General features: G+C 44.3%; 1 protein-coding gene across 1 annotated transcript in view; it reads right to left on the bottom strand.

Moving 5' to 3' along the window:
• Positions 1-15,482, bottom strand: part of ryr2a (ryanodine receptor 2a (cardiac)) — a 106,626-nt gene extending 91,144 nt beyond the window's left edge. Inside the window, exon 1 of the mRNA XM_061029149.1 lies at positions 15,372-15,482. Within this exon, the coding sequence (XP_060885132.1) occupies positions 15,372-15,419 (48 nt within the window). The 5' untranslated portion in view covers positions 15,420-15,482. The remainder of the gene's footprint in view (positions 1-15,371) is intronic.
• Positions 15,483-16,692: the final 1,210 nt, after the last annotated feature.

The raw sequence follows: 16,692 nt of genomic DNA, 5'->3' as shown, positions 1-16,692 counted from the left end.
ATGGATGGAGGAGGATGATGGAGGAGGATGATGGAGGAGGATGATGGAGGCGGTGGGTTGGAGGATGATGGAGGAGGATGATGGAGGAGGATGATGGAGGAGGATGATAGAGGAGGTGGGTTGTAGGAGGGATGGAGGAGGATGATGGAGGAGGATGATGGAGGAGGGATGGAGGAGGATGATGGAGGAGGATGATGGATGGAGGAGGATGATGGAGGAGGAGGATGGATGGATGGAGGAGGATGATGAGGAGGAGGAGGATGGATGGAGGCGGTGGGTTGGAGGAGGATGATGGAGGAGGATGATGGAGGAGGGATGGAGGAGGATGATGGAGGAGGATGATGGATGGAGGAGGATGATGGAGGAGGAGGATGGATGGATGGAGGAGGATGATGAGGAGGATGATGGAGGAGGATGATGAGGAGGAGGAGGATGGATGGAGGAGGATGATGGAGGAGGAGGATAGATGGAGGAGGATGATGGAGGAGGAGGATGGGTTGGAGGAGGGTTGGAGGAGGATAGATGGAGGAGGATGATGGAGGAGGATGATGGAGGCGGATGATGGAGGAGGATGATGGAGGAGAGATGGAGGAGGATAGATGGAGGAGGATGATGGAGGCGGATGATGGAGGAGGATGATGGAGGCGAGATGGAGGAGGGATGGAGGAGGATAGATGGAGGAGGAGGATGGATGGAGGAGGATAGATGGAGGAGGAGGATGGATGGAGGAGGATAGATGGAGGAGGAGGATGGATGGAGGAGGATAGATGGAGGAGGATGATGGAGGAGGATGATGGAGGCGAGATGGAGGAGGGATGGAGGAGGATAGATGGAGGGATGGAGTATGATGGAGGAGGAGGATGGATGGAGGAGGATGATGGAGGAGGAGGATGGATGGAGGAGGATGATGGAGGAGGATGATGGAGGAGGATGATGGGTTGGAGGAGGGATGGAGGAGGATGATGGAGGCGGATGATGGAGGAGGATGATGGAGGGATGGCGTATGATGGAGGAGGAGGATGGATGGAGGAGGATGATGGAGGAGGAGGATGGATGGAGGAGGATGATGGAGGGATGGAGTATGATGGAGGAGGAGGATGGATGGAGGAGGATGATGGAGGCAGATGATGGAGGAGGATGATGGGTTGGAGGAGGGATGGAGGAGGATGATGGAGGCGGATGATGGAGGAGGATGATGGAGGGATGGAGTATGATGGAGGAGGAGGATGGATGGAGGAGGATGATGGAGGCGGTGGGTTGGAAGAGGTTATTACGTCATGATGTAATCAGAGTCCTCTGTACTCACTCTTGCTGCTCTGTAAGAATAATTTATATCTTTGAGTTTTAACTGTGAGCACAAAATAATATGAAGAGAGAAGGATTTATCAATAAACCACAGACAAATGAGAGGGGGGGGTAGAGAGAATGTCGTTTATAAATGCTTATTTAGTCCGACTGTGTTTGTTCCTTAGACTTCACCTGACCTGGGCGGCAGTAGCTCAGTCTGTAGGGACTTGGGTTGTGAATCAGAGGTAGCTGGAGAGTGCACTGCACCCCCCCCCCCCCCCCCCCCACCAGCTCAGGAGCGCCCGCTGTGGGCAGCCCCCTCACTCTGAGACCCCTCCATTAGTGCATGTCCATAGGATCCTGTTTGTGCATGTGTGTATTTCGGCCTATGTTTGTGTAGCATGTTAACTAGACAGAGTGTAAAAACGAATTTCCCCTCACGGGATCAATAAATTATTATTATTTATTGTTGTCTTCTTGTTTTTAAATGTGTGTTTCTGTCCGTCTGTCTGTCTCAGTTCATGTTGAGTTAAAAGTCACATGTTTAATTTACTGCTGAATCAACACTTAATCTGACACACACACATGCATGCACGCACGTGCGCTCACACACGCAGGCATGCACGCGTACACACACACACAGCCTGAGGTGATTACAGCAGAGCAGCACTCGGCCTCTCTGAAAATTGGACTACAGGACACTGATATAAAGAGAGGAGAGTGAGGAGGGTGAGAGAGAGGGGAGAGAGAGGAGAGAGAGGAGGAGAGAGAGGAGGAGGGAGAGAGAGAGAGAGAGAGAGGAGGAGAGATGAGTAGGAGGAGAGTAAAAGATTAGAGGATTCTCTCTCTGCTGTTACATCATTTGTAGAGTATCTCTCTCTGAGTGTGTTTGAGTCAAGAGGACTTCAAGCTTCATCACAAAACTGTTTTTATGAGAACTTTAAAACACTTCAGCCTCTCACATCCTCTATACTCCTGTCACATCCTCTCTCACATCCTATCTCCTTCTCTCACATCCTCTCACATCCTCTCTCCTTCTCTCATATCCCCTCTCCTTCTCTCACATCCTCTCTCCTTCTCTCATATCCCCTCTCCTCCTCTCCTCCTCTCACATCCTCTGTCCTCCTCTCACATCCTTTCTCCTCCTCTCATATCCTCACTCCCATCCCCTCTCCTCTCCTCTCACATCCCCTCTCCTCTTCTCTCACATCCTCTCTCTTCCTATCTCATCCTCTCTCCTCTTCTCTCACATCCTCTCTCCTCCTCTCACATCCTCTCTCCTCTTTTCTCATCCTCTCTCCTCTTCTCTCATCCTCTCTCCTACTCTCACATCCCCTCTCCTCTTCTCTCAGCCTCTCACATCCTTTCTCCTCCTCTCATATCCTCTCTCATCCCCTCTCCTCTTCTCTCTCATCCTCTGTCCTCCTCTCACATCCTTTCTCCTCCTCTCATATCCTCACTCCCATCCTCTCTCCTCTTCTCTCACATCCTCTCTCTTCCTATCTCATCCTCTCTCCTCTTCTCTCACATCCTCTCTCCTCCTCTCACATCCTCTCGCATCCCCTCTCCTCCTCTCTCCTCTTCTCACATCCTCTCACATCCCCTCTCCTCTTCTCTCATCCTCTCACATCCTCTCTCCTCCTCTCACACCCTATCTCCTCCTCTCTCACATGCTCTCTCCTTCTCTCACATCCTCTCTCCTTCTCTAAATCATTCAAATCTAAATGAATCACTTGCGGTTTTTGACATTAGCTGGGCTGATGTTTAAGTTCTTATTTCAAGGCCAGAAACCAGTTTAACCGGACTTGATATACTGCAGAACAACCACCGACTGGAGGTCAGACTACAGACTACTGTCCAACGCAGTATGTAGTACACAGTTTGCAGAACATACATTTGATGGCATATGTAGTATGTTATATAGTGGTATGCAGTATGTTATATAGTGGTATGCAGTATGCAGCATGTTATATAGTGGTATGCAGTATGTTATATAGTGGTATGCAGTATGCAGTATGTTATATAGTGGTATGTAGTATGTTATATAGTGGTATGCAGTATGTTATATAGTGGTATGCAGTATGCAGTATGTTATATAGTGGTATGCAGTATGTTATATAGTGGTATGTAGTATGCAGTATGTTATATAGTGGTATGCAGTATGCAGTATGTTATATAGTGGTATGCAGTATGCAGTATGTTATATAGTGGTATGCAGTATGTTATATAGTGGTATGTAGTATGTTATATAGTGGTATGCAGTATGTTATATAGTGGTATGCAGTATGCAGTATGTTATATAGTGGTATGTAGTATGTTATATAGTGGTATGCAGTATGTTATATAGTGGTATGTAGTATGCAGTATGTTATATAGTGGTATGCAGTATGCAGTATGTTATATAGTGGTATGTAGTATGCAGTATGTTATATAGTGGTATGCAGTATGTTATATAGTGGTATGTAGTATGTTATATAGTGGTATGCAGTATGTTATATAGTGGTATGCAGTATGCAGTATGTTATATAGTGGTATGTAGTATGTTATATAGTGGTATGCAGTATGTTATATAGTGGTATGCAGTATGTTATATAGTGGTATGTAGTATGCAGTATGTTATATAGTGGTATGCAGTATGTTATATAGTGGTATGTAGTATGTTATATAGTGGTATGTAGTATGTTATATAGTGGTATGCAGTATGTTATATAGTGGTATGCAGTATGCAGTATGTTGTACTGTATAGTGGTATGCAGTATGTTATATAGTGGTATGCAGTATGCAGTATGTTATATAGTGGTATGCAGTATGCAGTATGTTATACTGTATAGTGGTATGCAGTATGCAGTATGTTATATAGTGGTATGCAGTATGTTATATAGTGGTATGCAGTATGTTATATAGTGGTATGCAGTATGTTATATAGTGGTATGCAGTATGTTATATAGTGGTATGCAGTATGTTGTACTGTATAGTGGTATGCAGTATGTTATATAGTGGTATGCAGTATGCAGTATGTTATATAGTGGTATGCAGTATGCAGTATGTTATATAGTGGTATGCAGTATGCAGTATGTTATACTGTATAGTGGTATGCAGTATGCGGTTTAGAAAACCTTCTCAGAGTGTCAGCTGTTCAGAGCACTTCCTGTTTACCTCAGGTGTGAGTCTTTGTCAAGAGAAGATGTTTTATTAAAGGTTTATGAACATGTTTCTGTGTTCTTCTGCTGCTCACACACACTTACAGTACAAACACACACAAACACATAACAGACTCACAAATATCTGCACAGGGCAAACATTGATATATCTTATACACACACACACACACACACTGACAAACATCAGTGTTTGTGCTGCACGCAAGAATCTGTGTGTGTGAGTGTGTGTGTTTGTTTGTTTGTGTGTTGGCAACCTGCCCTAATGATCATCACAGTTTCATGGCCGACTGGGTACAACAGCAAATGAGCTGACATCAGCAGTGTGTGTGTCTGTACTATAAGTGTGTGCGTGTGTTTTGGTGTGTGCGCTTGTGTGTTTCTGTGTGTGTGTGTGTGTGTGTGTGTGTGTGTGTGTGTGTGTGTGTGTGTGCGCGTGTGTTTCTGTGTGTGTGTTTCTGCTTGTGTGTGTGTTGGGGTGTGTGTATTTACAGCACTCACGTGATATTAGAACACCGCAAACGCTGGAGCCGTTTTCACATTTACACTCCTGAAAATATAATTTGAGCTCCAGATATTCTCCTGTTGTTGGTTTGTGGTGAAGTTTTTTAGTTAACAGTCAGTCAGCCTTTCAATAATCTGCTGCTTCACATTCTGAAAATAAATTCTGAAACACACAGACACACACACACGGTTCATGTTTAACATTCAGCGATATATTGTGGGTCTTTAAAGCCTGCATGCAGAAGGAGGAGGAGCTTGTTCAAGTGGGCGGAGTCTGCAGTAGCAGCGCTTCTCTCTGCAGAGTTTATATTTGGGACACTTTGTTTTCCGACTTTGTAAAGTTTTGGTGTCTTTGTGAGGACACAGCTCCTCAGGGACAGACTCTGCAGCAGAACCTGTCTCTGTGTTCTGGTTCTGTTCATACAGCATGATGTATGAACCTCTGCACACACCTCATTACTCACACTGAGCATGCTCAGTTCTCCTCTGAGGATCACCTGCTCTCAGTATGGGGCTGCTGGTCAGGTCAGAACAAACTTTATCCTACTTTAGCTGTTCAGGAAGCAGGACAACACAGGCAGATGTCTCAGTCAGACTGATCTGAACTTCATATTCATACAGTATGTTATTAAAAGTATACATCAGGATGACTTGTTTACATTGACTCAGTATCAGAACCCGTCAGTCTGACCTCATCCTCTGACAGTAATGGACGACTGCTTCCTGTTCAGGTGTGCTGCCTTTGTTTGTAATCTGACCGCAACTTGTGAAGGAGGGTCACAATACCAGATTTTAAACTAAGATATGAAATGTGTAAATGATGGATGATAGATGGATAGATGATGAATGATGGATGGGTGCGCTTGCTGTGGGCAGCCCCCCTCACTCCGAGACCATTAATTCATGTCCATAGGATCCTGTTTGTGCATGTGTGTGTTCATGTTCATTAAACAGAGTGTAAAACCCCTCACTGGATTAAATAAGTATAAAATATGATGATGAGGATGATTGGGTGGATGATGGATAGATGATGTTGGATGGATGATGGATAGATGGATGAATGGATGGATGGCAGATTGATGGACAGTGGATGGATGTATGGATTATAGATGTATTGGTAAATGAATGGATAATGGATGAATAGATGATGGGTCTCTTTAAAAGAATAACCTTGACTTACACAGAAACAAAGTGTTGGAGTAAACAATATAACCACGAGTGCTTTTAGCGTTCTGGGCTCAGAGAAACATTTGTTGGCTCAACACTCCATAGATAATAGCTTTCAATGAGTTTAACCTGAAATCGTTGTCAGTGGTTGGGCTCAATGCATCCTAATCCAACGAATGAACCAAAAGCAAGTTGTTGTTTTTTTAATCAACAAAATAGATTTTTCGTTACATTCCTAAAAAATAATAATAATAATAATAATAATTAAGAAGAGAATTTAATAAAGAAACAACCAGAGCTGGAGAATGTTGCTATCTCAGTGTGTTAGTTCAGACACACACACACACACAGGTTTGTGTGTTTATCTTTTACTTTATGCAGACTTCACAAAGAAAAGAGGAAGATCCTCAGACACAAAACCTGCCTCAGCTGATGCTGATATCATCAGACTCCTCTCCTCTCCTCTCCTCTCCTCTCCTCTCCTCTCCTCTCCTCTCCTCTCCTCTCCTCTCCTCTCCTCTCCTCTGGAACATTATGCTGTGATCAGTCAGATTGCATAACAGCACTGCAGTGAAGAGCAGAAAGGAGGAGACAGAGAGACGTCTCACTTTCTCTCTTTACACCTCTGATCTCTTTCTTTACCTCACTCTCTCTCTCTCTCTCAAACATGCACACACAGACACACACACACACTCTGCAGTGAGGGTCAGACTGAGGTGATTTCTTCCGTATGACAGCTTGAAGAAAATAAAAATCAGACTGAGTCAGACTTCAGAGCATTTAAATGTAGAACATGTTGAATGTGTAGAATTGAGAAAGAGTAATCAGAACATGTTAGCTCTGTTATCTGAGGGTTAAAACCAAGAGAAGCTGTTCATTGCAAAGAGACAAAACCTGCTGCACAGATTAGAGAGCCAAACTGTTCTTGTACCAGGCTGTAAACATGTTGATTTCTGCTGTAAAGTTGGACATTTTAACATGGGGCTCTATGGGGACTGACTCACTGCAGGAGACAGACTCTAGTGGACAAAGCCAAATACAAATGATTCAACACATTAAAAGTTTTTTTATATTAAGTACGATTAAATATAGAGTAATAACACTATACACCTTTTGTGTGTTTGTGTGGTTCAGTCCTGTCGGTGTATTAATGTGTCCGTGTTACACAATAGCAGCACTAAACTGCGTCCTCCTCCTCTCTGACTCTGTGAACATGAGAGCTTCATGGAGGGAGGATTTACTGAAGGGTCACAGTGTGCTGAATTTCAACTCAATCAGTTTCCTGATGTTTAGGCACATTCAAAGAAACTAGACATAAAAAGGACGAAGCGACACAGTGAGACACTATGAGGTTTGTGTCTGTATATCAGCCACTTGTGACTGAACGTATGAAAACAGATAGTGTTGAAGAGCAGACTGCACAAAGAGAAGGAAGCTGCTTCACTGCAGGGTTAGAGGTTAGCGTCCCCGCTCGCTCCCTCGGGGGGGGGGGGGGGGGGGGACATCTCCTGCTGCATTCACACGTCCACTCTCCTTGAGTTCCCTCAGAGCGGTTACTACGAACCTAACCCACTACGAGGTGGTCAGGAAAACATCTGAGTTTCAGTCGCTTTGTATTCACACATGAACAGAAGAGTTGAGTTCATGTGTGAAACCTGCAACAGTCAGACGCAGGAAACCTTCCTCCTCCTCCTCTGTTCATCCTTTGAACCTCATAAAGGTCACCTTCAAAGCATGCTTCACTTTTAAAGGAAACACACACCCTCACACCTGCACACACACAAACGCAGACACACACACCTGTCCTCTGTTCTGTTTGAAAGTAGGTTCATGAAGTTAGAAACATCATGGAGCTGTCTCTTTGTTATTCGTTGGCCTGGATGCTTTGTTACAGACATGAATCCATTGGTTGCGATGTGGTCGAGCTGCTGCTGCTGTTGGCTTCATTTAAACGTCAGCTGAGGATCAAACCTGCAGTGTGATGTGTCTCTTTATTCTTTAAATACCTGAAACAGCTGCTCACGGGACATTTTCTCAAACAACCTGCAGAAATGTTGGTTTGTCACGGACTATTTTCCCGCGCGGATGGATCAACATACAGTGTAGTGAGTGGGTGTGTGTGTAACTGTATGTGTGTAGGTGTGTGACAGTGTGTGTGTGTGTGTTTGTATGATTTGTCAACAATATGTCATAGGAGATGTTCTCGCTGCTGAACGTAAGTAAAGACTCAAATCATCCACTGGGAAGCAAAACCATGGCAACAGCTGCTGAGGCTCATGGGTAATGTAGTATTTATCGGAATCAGAGAAAAGAATGAAGAGTGATTCTGATGAACGACAAAGTCTAAAGAAGACACACACACACACATACACACACACACTAACCTGTTGTGAGTAAAGCTCTCTGACCAACAAATTGTCCAACATTAATTATAAATCCACCAATCAGAGTCGGAGATTTCTTTCAATTATTCAACAGCGGAAAAAACAAACATTAAACGAGTCTAACCGCAGTGTGTGTGTGTGTGTGTTAGTGTGTGTTATTGTGCGTTAGTGTGTGTCAGTGTTTTGTTCACACCTGAACTCTCCTGAAAAAATTGAAGAAATCAACAAAACGATGAAGGAATTCTTCCCAACAGCAAACATGACATCAGAGCTGCTGACTGATAAAACATCCCACACACCCACACACCCACACACCCACCCACCCACACACACACACACACACACACACACACAGAGACACGCACACACAGCACTGTGTTGATGGAGGCTGGGGGAATCATGCGCTCAGAGAGCACATAACATTTATGAAAGTGGGAGGAACTCATTAAACTTTCATAAAGGGCTCATCACTTTGTGTGTGTGTGTGTGTGTGTGTGTGTGTGTGTGTGTGTGTTGCACTCTCAGCTGATGGAGTGGTATTGCTTTTTCCACTGCCATCCCTCCCCCTAATGTACTCCCCCCCTTCCTGACCTCTTCATGATGCTCTCTGTGATTTAAAGGTTCTCAACTGGTGGGTCGAGACCCAACATTGGTTTTTCGGTGGGTCATGAATGTGTGTTTGGATTTTCAAAAAGTCTTTTTTAAACATTAATTTTTGTTCTGTCACGTTCTCAACTGTCTGAGATCCAACCTTTAATTCAATGGATCTGATTGGTTGAAAGCTGCTGACTGTCCTGAGGTGAGACCAGATAAGAATCAGTGATTTAATATATTACAAAAATATTTCACACAAAAAGACATCACTTCCTGTCTGCGATCCTCAGACAGGAAGTGATGTTCAGTCTGTTCTGTTACATCACAACTCTGTCAGGTGATTCCTCACATGTCTGATTAAGTAAATAACAGAAACAAAGAACAGTCACAGGCATATCTGTGAGGTCACTTCCTGTCTGTGTTATCTACAGCAGCTGTATAAAGACGTTAAAGAAATAAACCCCCCGTACATACAGAGAGGCAGATTTCAGCTGGTACGATAATGTCAAACAGAAACTGTGTCAGGAAACTGTCTGACAGTCCGAGGCCACGCCTACACCACAACTCCCTTTGTTAGGCATTCACTGTTTACAAGACAACAGCGTTTGGCTGCAGGGGCGTGTCCACACTTTGAGGACGGCCCGACTGGGGCTCCGACTTCTGCAGGGGGGGGCCTGAAGTGTGATGAGTGCACAAACACAAATAAATAAATGTCCTCTTTCTAACCCCACCAATAATATGACTTCATAAGCCTATATACTGGAAACATTAGCCTAAAGTTTTAATGACACAAAAAGAAGATTCATGTTCAAAGTCACATTTTAAAGGACTTCAAACTTTACACACAAAGTCCTGCACGGTCTAACTTGCTGGTTTTGGTGTCCGACACATTGAGTGCTTTCATTTCTGTGAATCTGTTTTATGAAATAAATGTGCAAAGTTTTATAAGCTACATCCTAACTACAAGCAGCCTTCTGCAAAAAAAAACCCATTTTGTTTTAACATAAGTCCCGCCTCTGACAGGGCAGAAAGCCAATCATAGTTTAGGATTTTTGGGATGTCACCTGCTGTGGCCAATCAGATTTTTAGGAGGTTACATGCCACCCCTCTGGACACGCCCCTTGGTCCCTGAAAACAAAATCTTCATCTGACTGATGAGGTGGATGTTGATATTTTAAGTTTCATTACATTATGAAACTGTCGATCATTCACATATCTGTCGTTTAGAAAAGTATCGACGAGCTCACTGCCCTCCGTGTTCATATCCTGTATCTCCTCATCGTCCCCTCTCCTCCTCATGGACCACGCTCCTGCTTCAGGCTCTGCAGTGGAACTCTGTGTACACCATCACAGTGTGCTTCAGGGTCAGTGTGTGTGTTGTGTACTGTAACAGTGTGTGTTGTGTGTGTGTTGTAATAAAGTGCTGTGTTGGTGCCCTTACATGGAGCTCTCGCTCTCTCTGATGAATCGGGACGCTGCTGCTGCTGTGGCAGAATGAGACCGTGAAGTTTTATAGTCTCACAAACATCTCTGTGCTCCATACATATCATCACACTGCTGTAATCCTGCACACACTCATTCACACACACGCGCACACTCACGCTGAGCTCACACACACATGTACACACACACACACGCACACACACGCATGCTGAGCTCACACACACATGTACACACACATACGCACACACACACATGCTGAGCTCACACACACATGTACACACACACACGCGCACACACACACATGCTGAGCTCACACACAGGTTAAATGAGATTATTCTCCTCTCTCTGCAGTAACCTGATTCCTGAGAAGCAGCCCCAGCTCCTCACACCTCTCCGTGTCTTTTGTTTCTGCTCACCTCGACGGACTCTGAGATTGAAGAAGCTGCACAGAGACAAAGACATCCCGTAACAGGGACTCCTTCGTATACAAATCAAAGTCCAGATAAATTGATCTGAAAATAATCTAACCCATCCCCCCCTCTCTGTTTGCCTCCCGTCAAACAACTCATCAGGTCAAATAAGATAAGCCACGCCCACTGCTAATGAGCAGGCATGATATCAAACCAGTTTAATAAGGAGCCAAACGCAACAAATAATCATCAGAGGTTAGGTTATGAGATGAAACAGGAAATTACAAAAATATATTTCTTTCATTGAATCAGAGACGTGAGGAGACAGACGGAGACTTCAGAGTCAGTCTCTGTGTTCTTCATTAAACATGAACACCATTAATGTGACATCACCTCAGTCACTGTTGATCAAATTAAACCACCATTTCTTTTCACTTTCCCAAACCTCAAGAAAAACACACCTGAGATCACGTCCTGCAGGTTCACGCTCTGAGCGTCCTGCAGGTTCACGCTCTGAGCGTCCTGCAGGTTTATCCTCTGAGCGTCCTGCAGGTTTATCCTCTGAGCGTCCTGCAGGTTCACGCTCTGAGCGATATGTTTAGAGAAATGTCAGATCAACACACTGAGTGAACAGTGAAGGACTCACACACACAATAACCTCTTAGTAGTTTGTCCTGATTGGTCCAAAATGCAGTATGGGAACAAATGTGAGATCGGGAGTTTGCCAAAAATACCTGCATGTTGTACTGATTCTGGAAAAATCTACAGTCTGCATCAGACCAGTCTCCCTCTCGTCCTGTTTCCCACAATGCAAAGCGTCAGGTCAGAGGTCGACATGACACATAGCAGCCTCCATCGTAACAGAGACCAAACCACACAAAGAGACCACCAGTTACCTTTGTTGATTCTCTAAATCATGAAAATCTAAATGAATCTCTCGTCAGCTTTTTTCAGATTGTAACAGACATCAGCTGGGCTGTTGTTTACTTCCTCATTCCAAGACTAGAAACCAGCTTAGCCCGGCCTGGTGTACTGCAGAATAACCACCGACTGGAGGTCAGACTACAGACTACTGTAGGCCGTAGTATATCGTTCATGCAGCATGCTGCGTTCAACAGTAGTCTGCAGTAGGCGGTTTCTAAAACAGCCTCTGCCTGCTCTCTGTGAGTCTTCCACAGACTGTTTGTTCCTGATGACTGCACCACAGAAGAAGATGAGGACAGTTTGTCAAGGAGCAGCTCCACATCTATTAACTGAACACCGACATACTGAGTCAGTGAGCTTGGACGACTTTGGTTATTTCTTTAAAGACATAATAACAAATCTACCCCAGAATATGAAGTTTCATTTCTGAACCCAAAGACAGGGTCTGTGTGTCTCTGTAGAGAGTAAGGACCTTTATTTTGAAGGAATATTTTTTCATTATGATGACGTGTCAGACTGTTCGAGAGAAACCGACGCAGCACGCCAGATGTTGTTGGTGGACACAGTCGTCTCCTACACACCTGTCTGTTTTAAAGCTACAGTCCTTTTTATTACTGCTGATCATTAAAAAAACAGATATTGTTTTAGAACAGGATAATCAATCAGCTGATTAATGTCTCAGTCTGTAAACATGTCACGCTGTTAGCTCATGTTAAAAAAGATGAATTACCGAAAGATGATTGATGAATCATCTTCGGTCAGTTAACTAATGAATGAACTGTTTCATCTATGTTGTTGTTTGTCAACATTTAAAGTTATAAATAAAGGACTTAAAATAAAATATATTTAACATGTTATTAATCACAGATTACATTGTGACCTTAAATCAAACAATACAATTCTCAGGAACACTGATTCTGTGCTTTTTCTCTGAAACATGATGTTTTCTATAAAAATGATTTTTATTATAAAGGATTTTATATCAAGGATTAAGGTCAGTGGGCAGAGAGTCAGTGTTTGTGCCTGATGGTTGAAAAATAACCGACTGATCTATCGGACTTCAGGTTTCACTATCAGAGCAGCAGATCTCTGCAAGACGCTCAGAGGATAAACCTGCAGGACAGTCAGAGCATGAACCTGCAGGACACTCAGAGGATGAACCTGTAGGACACTCAGAGCATGAACCTGCAGGACACTCAGAGGATGAACCTGCAGGACACTCAGAGGATGAATCTGCAGGACGCTCAGAGGATAAACCTGCAGGACACTCAGAGCATGAACCTGTAGGACGCTCAGAGCGTGAACCTGCAGAAAACTCAGGATGAACCTGCAGGACGCTCAGAGGATAAACCTGCAGGACACTCAGAGCATGAACCTGCAGGACGCTCAGAGGATGAACCTGCAGGACACTCAGAGGATGAATCTGCAGGACGCTCAATGCCTTGGAAGGGAGAAGTGTCCGAAGTGCACAGTTTATCCACAGGGGTGCCTCAGGGCTCAGTGCTCGGTCCCCTTCTCTTCTCCATATACAGAAGCTCACTTGGCATAATAATCCGCTCTCATGGCTTCTCATACCACTGCTATGCTGACGATACCCAGCTCTTCCTGTCATTCTCACCAGACCATGTTACAGTCTCAGCAAGAATCTCGTCATGCCTTGCTGATATCTCAAAATGGATGAATGAACGCCACCTTCAACTTGACCTCTCAAAGACGGAGCTCCTTGTCATCCCAGCCAGTCCCTCTATGCAACCACAGATCAATATCCAGCTTGGTACAACCAAACACATGCCCACAAAGTCTGCAGGAACCTGGGTGTCATGATTGATGACCAGCTAACATTTAAGGTTCAAGTAGCCTCGATTGCCCGGTCATGTGGATTTGCCCTGTACAACGTCAGGAGGATCAGACCATACCTGTCAGAACATGCTACACAGCTCCTGGTACAGGCTCTTGTGATATCATGCATTGAATATTGCAACTCTCTACTGGCAGGTCTTCCCACATGCACTATCAAACCCCTGCAGATGATCCAAAACTCAGCAGCACAACTGGCCTTCAACCTCCCCAAAACAGCACACGTCACTGCCTCTGGTCACTTCCTGTCAGCACCTGAGTCCGATCGGACTTAAAGCTGTTTGTTGCGCTTCCTGACGTTGTTTCCTCTTTTCTTTGATCTCGCTTGTGTTTTTGTTACTCTCTGATGTTCGTCGCTTTGGATAAAGTGTCTGCTTAGTGAATCTTAGGAGTAAGCAGCTAACATGATGCTAACTTATATAATGCCACTATAGATTTAAGCCAACAATGATAAAGCTAACGGGACAAATGAAAGGAGGTAAACATGAGATTCAGGTCGATCACGTTCAGTCTCTGATGTTCAGGATGAAGGTCACCTGGCAGCCAATCAGGGTCGTCAGGACACCAAGTTTTAAACTTTGATATGATTCTAATAAAAATCAAATATATCAAGGTTTCATAAAGAACTTCACATCCAATGATGTCATCAATTCATTAAGAGTTCATAAAAAACAACAAATGATCTGCCCATAGAAATGTCATAATTATTAAGTTTAATTTGATAAAAAGCAGAAAGAAATACGTGAAGAGTCTGGATCATATGTAACGTGTTTTCTGCATGTATGTTCAGCTTCATGTATGTATAACTACACGAGCAGCTCTATGAAGGTGATTATTGAGAACGTGAGCGCTCTTCACAAAGTTTCAGACGTCAGACTACACGATGAACACGAAGATCAAAAATACAGAAACCAAGACAGTTAGCTAAAGGAGGCTAAACGGGCAGAGAGCACTCACATTAATCACAGAGATATTATGAATTATTATTATTATTATTGATCCCTGCAGGGCTCTAATGCAGCGTGTGCACCAACATGTTCATCAGAGATTCTAACATCTCTGCAAAGCTCTGCACCAACCTGCTGCTGTCACACACACGCACACACACACGCACGCGCGCGCAAACACACACACATTAATGTGTCTGCGTGGAGATACAGAAACACTCGTGTTCACTGTGACATTATTCACGCGTGACTTTTACACCACAGCTCCTCCTCTCGTGTTCAAACAGGCTGTTCTCACTTCAACACACACACACACGCGCACGCACGCACACAGCATCATCTCAGAGCTGAAGTGCAGCAGATGCAGAATCTTCACGCAGAAACTGAGCACCGCACTGCGCCCGCTATAAAACGCACACACACCGAAGCGAACACACTAACACACACACAGTGGCATGCGGCTGAACTCCTCTCTGACACCCTGACAGCACCTCCCTGCACCTCCTCATGTCTGCTCCTGCTCCATCCTCTGCAGACTGCGGGCTGTGAGGAGGAGCTGTCAGCCTTAATGCGGTAAACTCCCCGCCTGCCCACACACACACACACGCGCGGACAAACACAGACACACACAGAGCGGAGCATTTCGCCGCAGTGCCCCGCAGCCCCCGCACTATGAGCGGGATCATGAACACTCACAGTCCGCAGGAACTGGATCTCGTCCTCTCCTTCTCCTCCGTCAGACATGTCGGCGGTCACTCGGAGCTCGCGCTGTGTCTGCGTGCGGAGTGCGGGCGGTGTGTGTGTGTGTGTGTGTGTGTCTCAGCAGCAAAAACAGACGCGCAGTGGACCTCCTCTCCCATTGGTGGGCACGCACTCACCGAGGGAGGAGCTGCACAGGTGTGTGTGTGTGTGTGTGTGTAAAACCGTTTCTCTAAAACACATTACTGATACATTATATTCTTTTTTTAAACAGAGTAAGGCTCAAGAATAAAAAAGAAAAAAATATATTTTAAAATTTCAATAAAAAAGAATAATATTTTTTTAGGATCATCATGTCCATTTATTTTATATTTAAATATCAAAGATATTCTCAAAGAATATATAGCCTATATTAACATCATAAATATATATATATTTTATTAACCTCCGAGGGGAAATTCTTGTTTACACTGTTACTGAGAGAGTGCTGCTCACCCACAATCCTGAAACACACACACACACAAACAAGCAAACAATGGGGGGGGGAGGGGGCTGCTACACAGGGGGTGTGCCAGGGTTGTTGGTGGTTTGGAGCCTTGCCCAAGGACACCTTTGCAGTACTTGGAGTACTTGGGAAGTTAACTGGCACCTCTCCAGCCACCAGACCAACTTCTATATTTTGTTCCACACCAGGACTTGAACCAGCGACCCTCTGATTCCCAACCAAAGTCCGTACCAATTGAGCTGCTGCTGCCCTGTTGGTGTGTGTGTGTGTTACAGAGCTGAACTTGGAAAGGAAGAATTTGTTTTCAGGACATGAAGTGAAATGTTTTTACAAACCCTCGAACGATCTGAACTCTGAATGTTGCTGAAATGTGTTTCAGAAATAAACTCGACTCCATGCTGCTCTGGAATTTATTCTTTGGATTTTTGTTCAGATGAAATGAAAACTTCTTCAATGAAGTGAAGTGAGGCTCAAACACGGAGACTGAAAACTTAAAGGGACGGCACGCAGAATGAAGAATATCAGGAGCTGCAGGTGAAGTGAACTAAAGATGTGAAGGAGCTGAACCAATCACAGCAGGCCGTCACTCTTAGCACCGCCCCCTAAGACCTACAAAATAAAGGCTGACTACACACGAGGAGACATCAGCACAGTTTTTTTTTTAGAGAAAAAAAACAAACATGGAGGATGATGGTCGTGGTCAGAAGCCTGAGGCGTGCATTCTGTTTCGCAGCAAAAAAAAAAAAAAACGAGACAAAGAATATGGATGAGATCCTGGCTGAGAAGACGTTAAGACGCTCTCTGCTTGCTGCA

This window comes from Labrus mixtus, chromosome 21 (assembly GCF_963584025.1).
Source record: "Labrus mixtus chromosome 21, fLabMix1.1, whole genome shotgun sequence".
NCBI classification, from domain to species: domain Eukaryota; kingdom Metazoa; phylum Chordata; class Actinopteri; order Labriformes; family Labridae; genus Labrus; species Labrus mixtus.
This window is presented reverse-complemented; position numbering and strand designations above follow the sequence as displayed.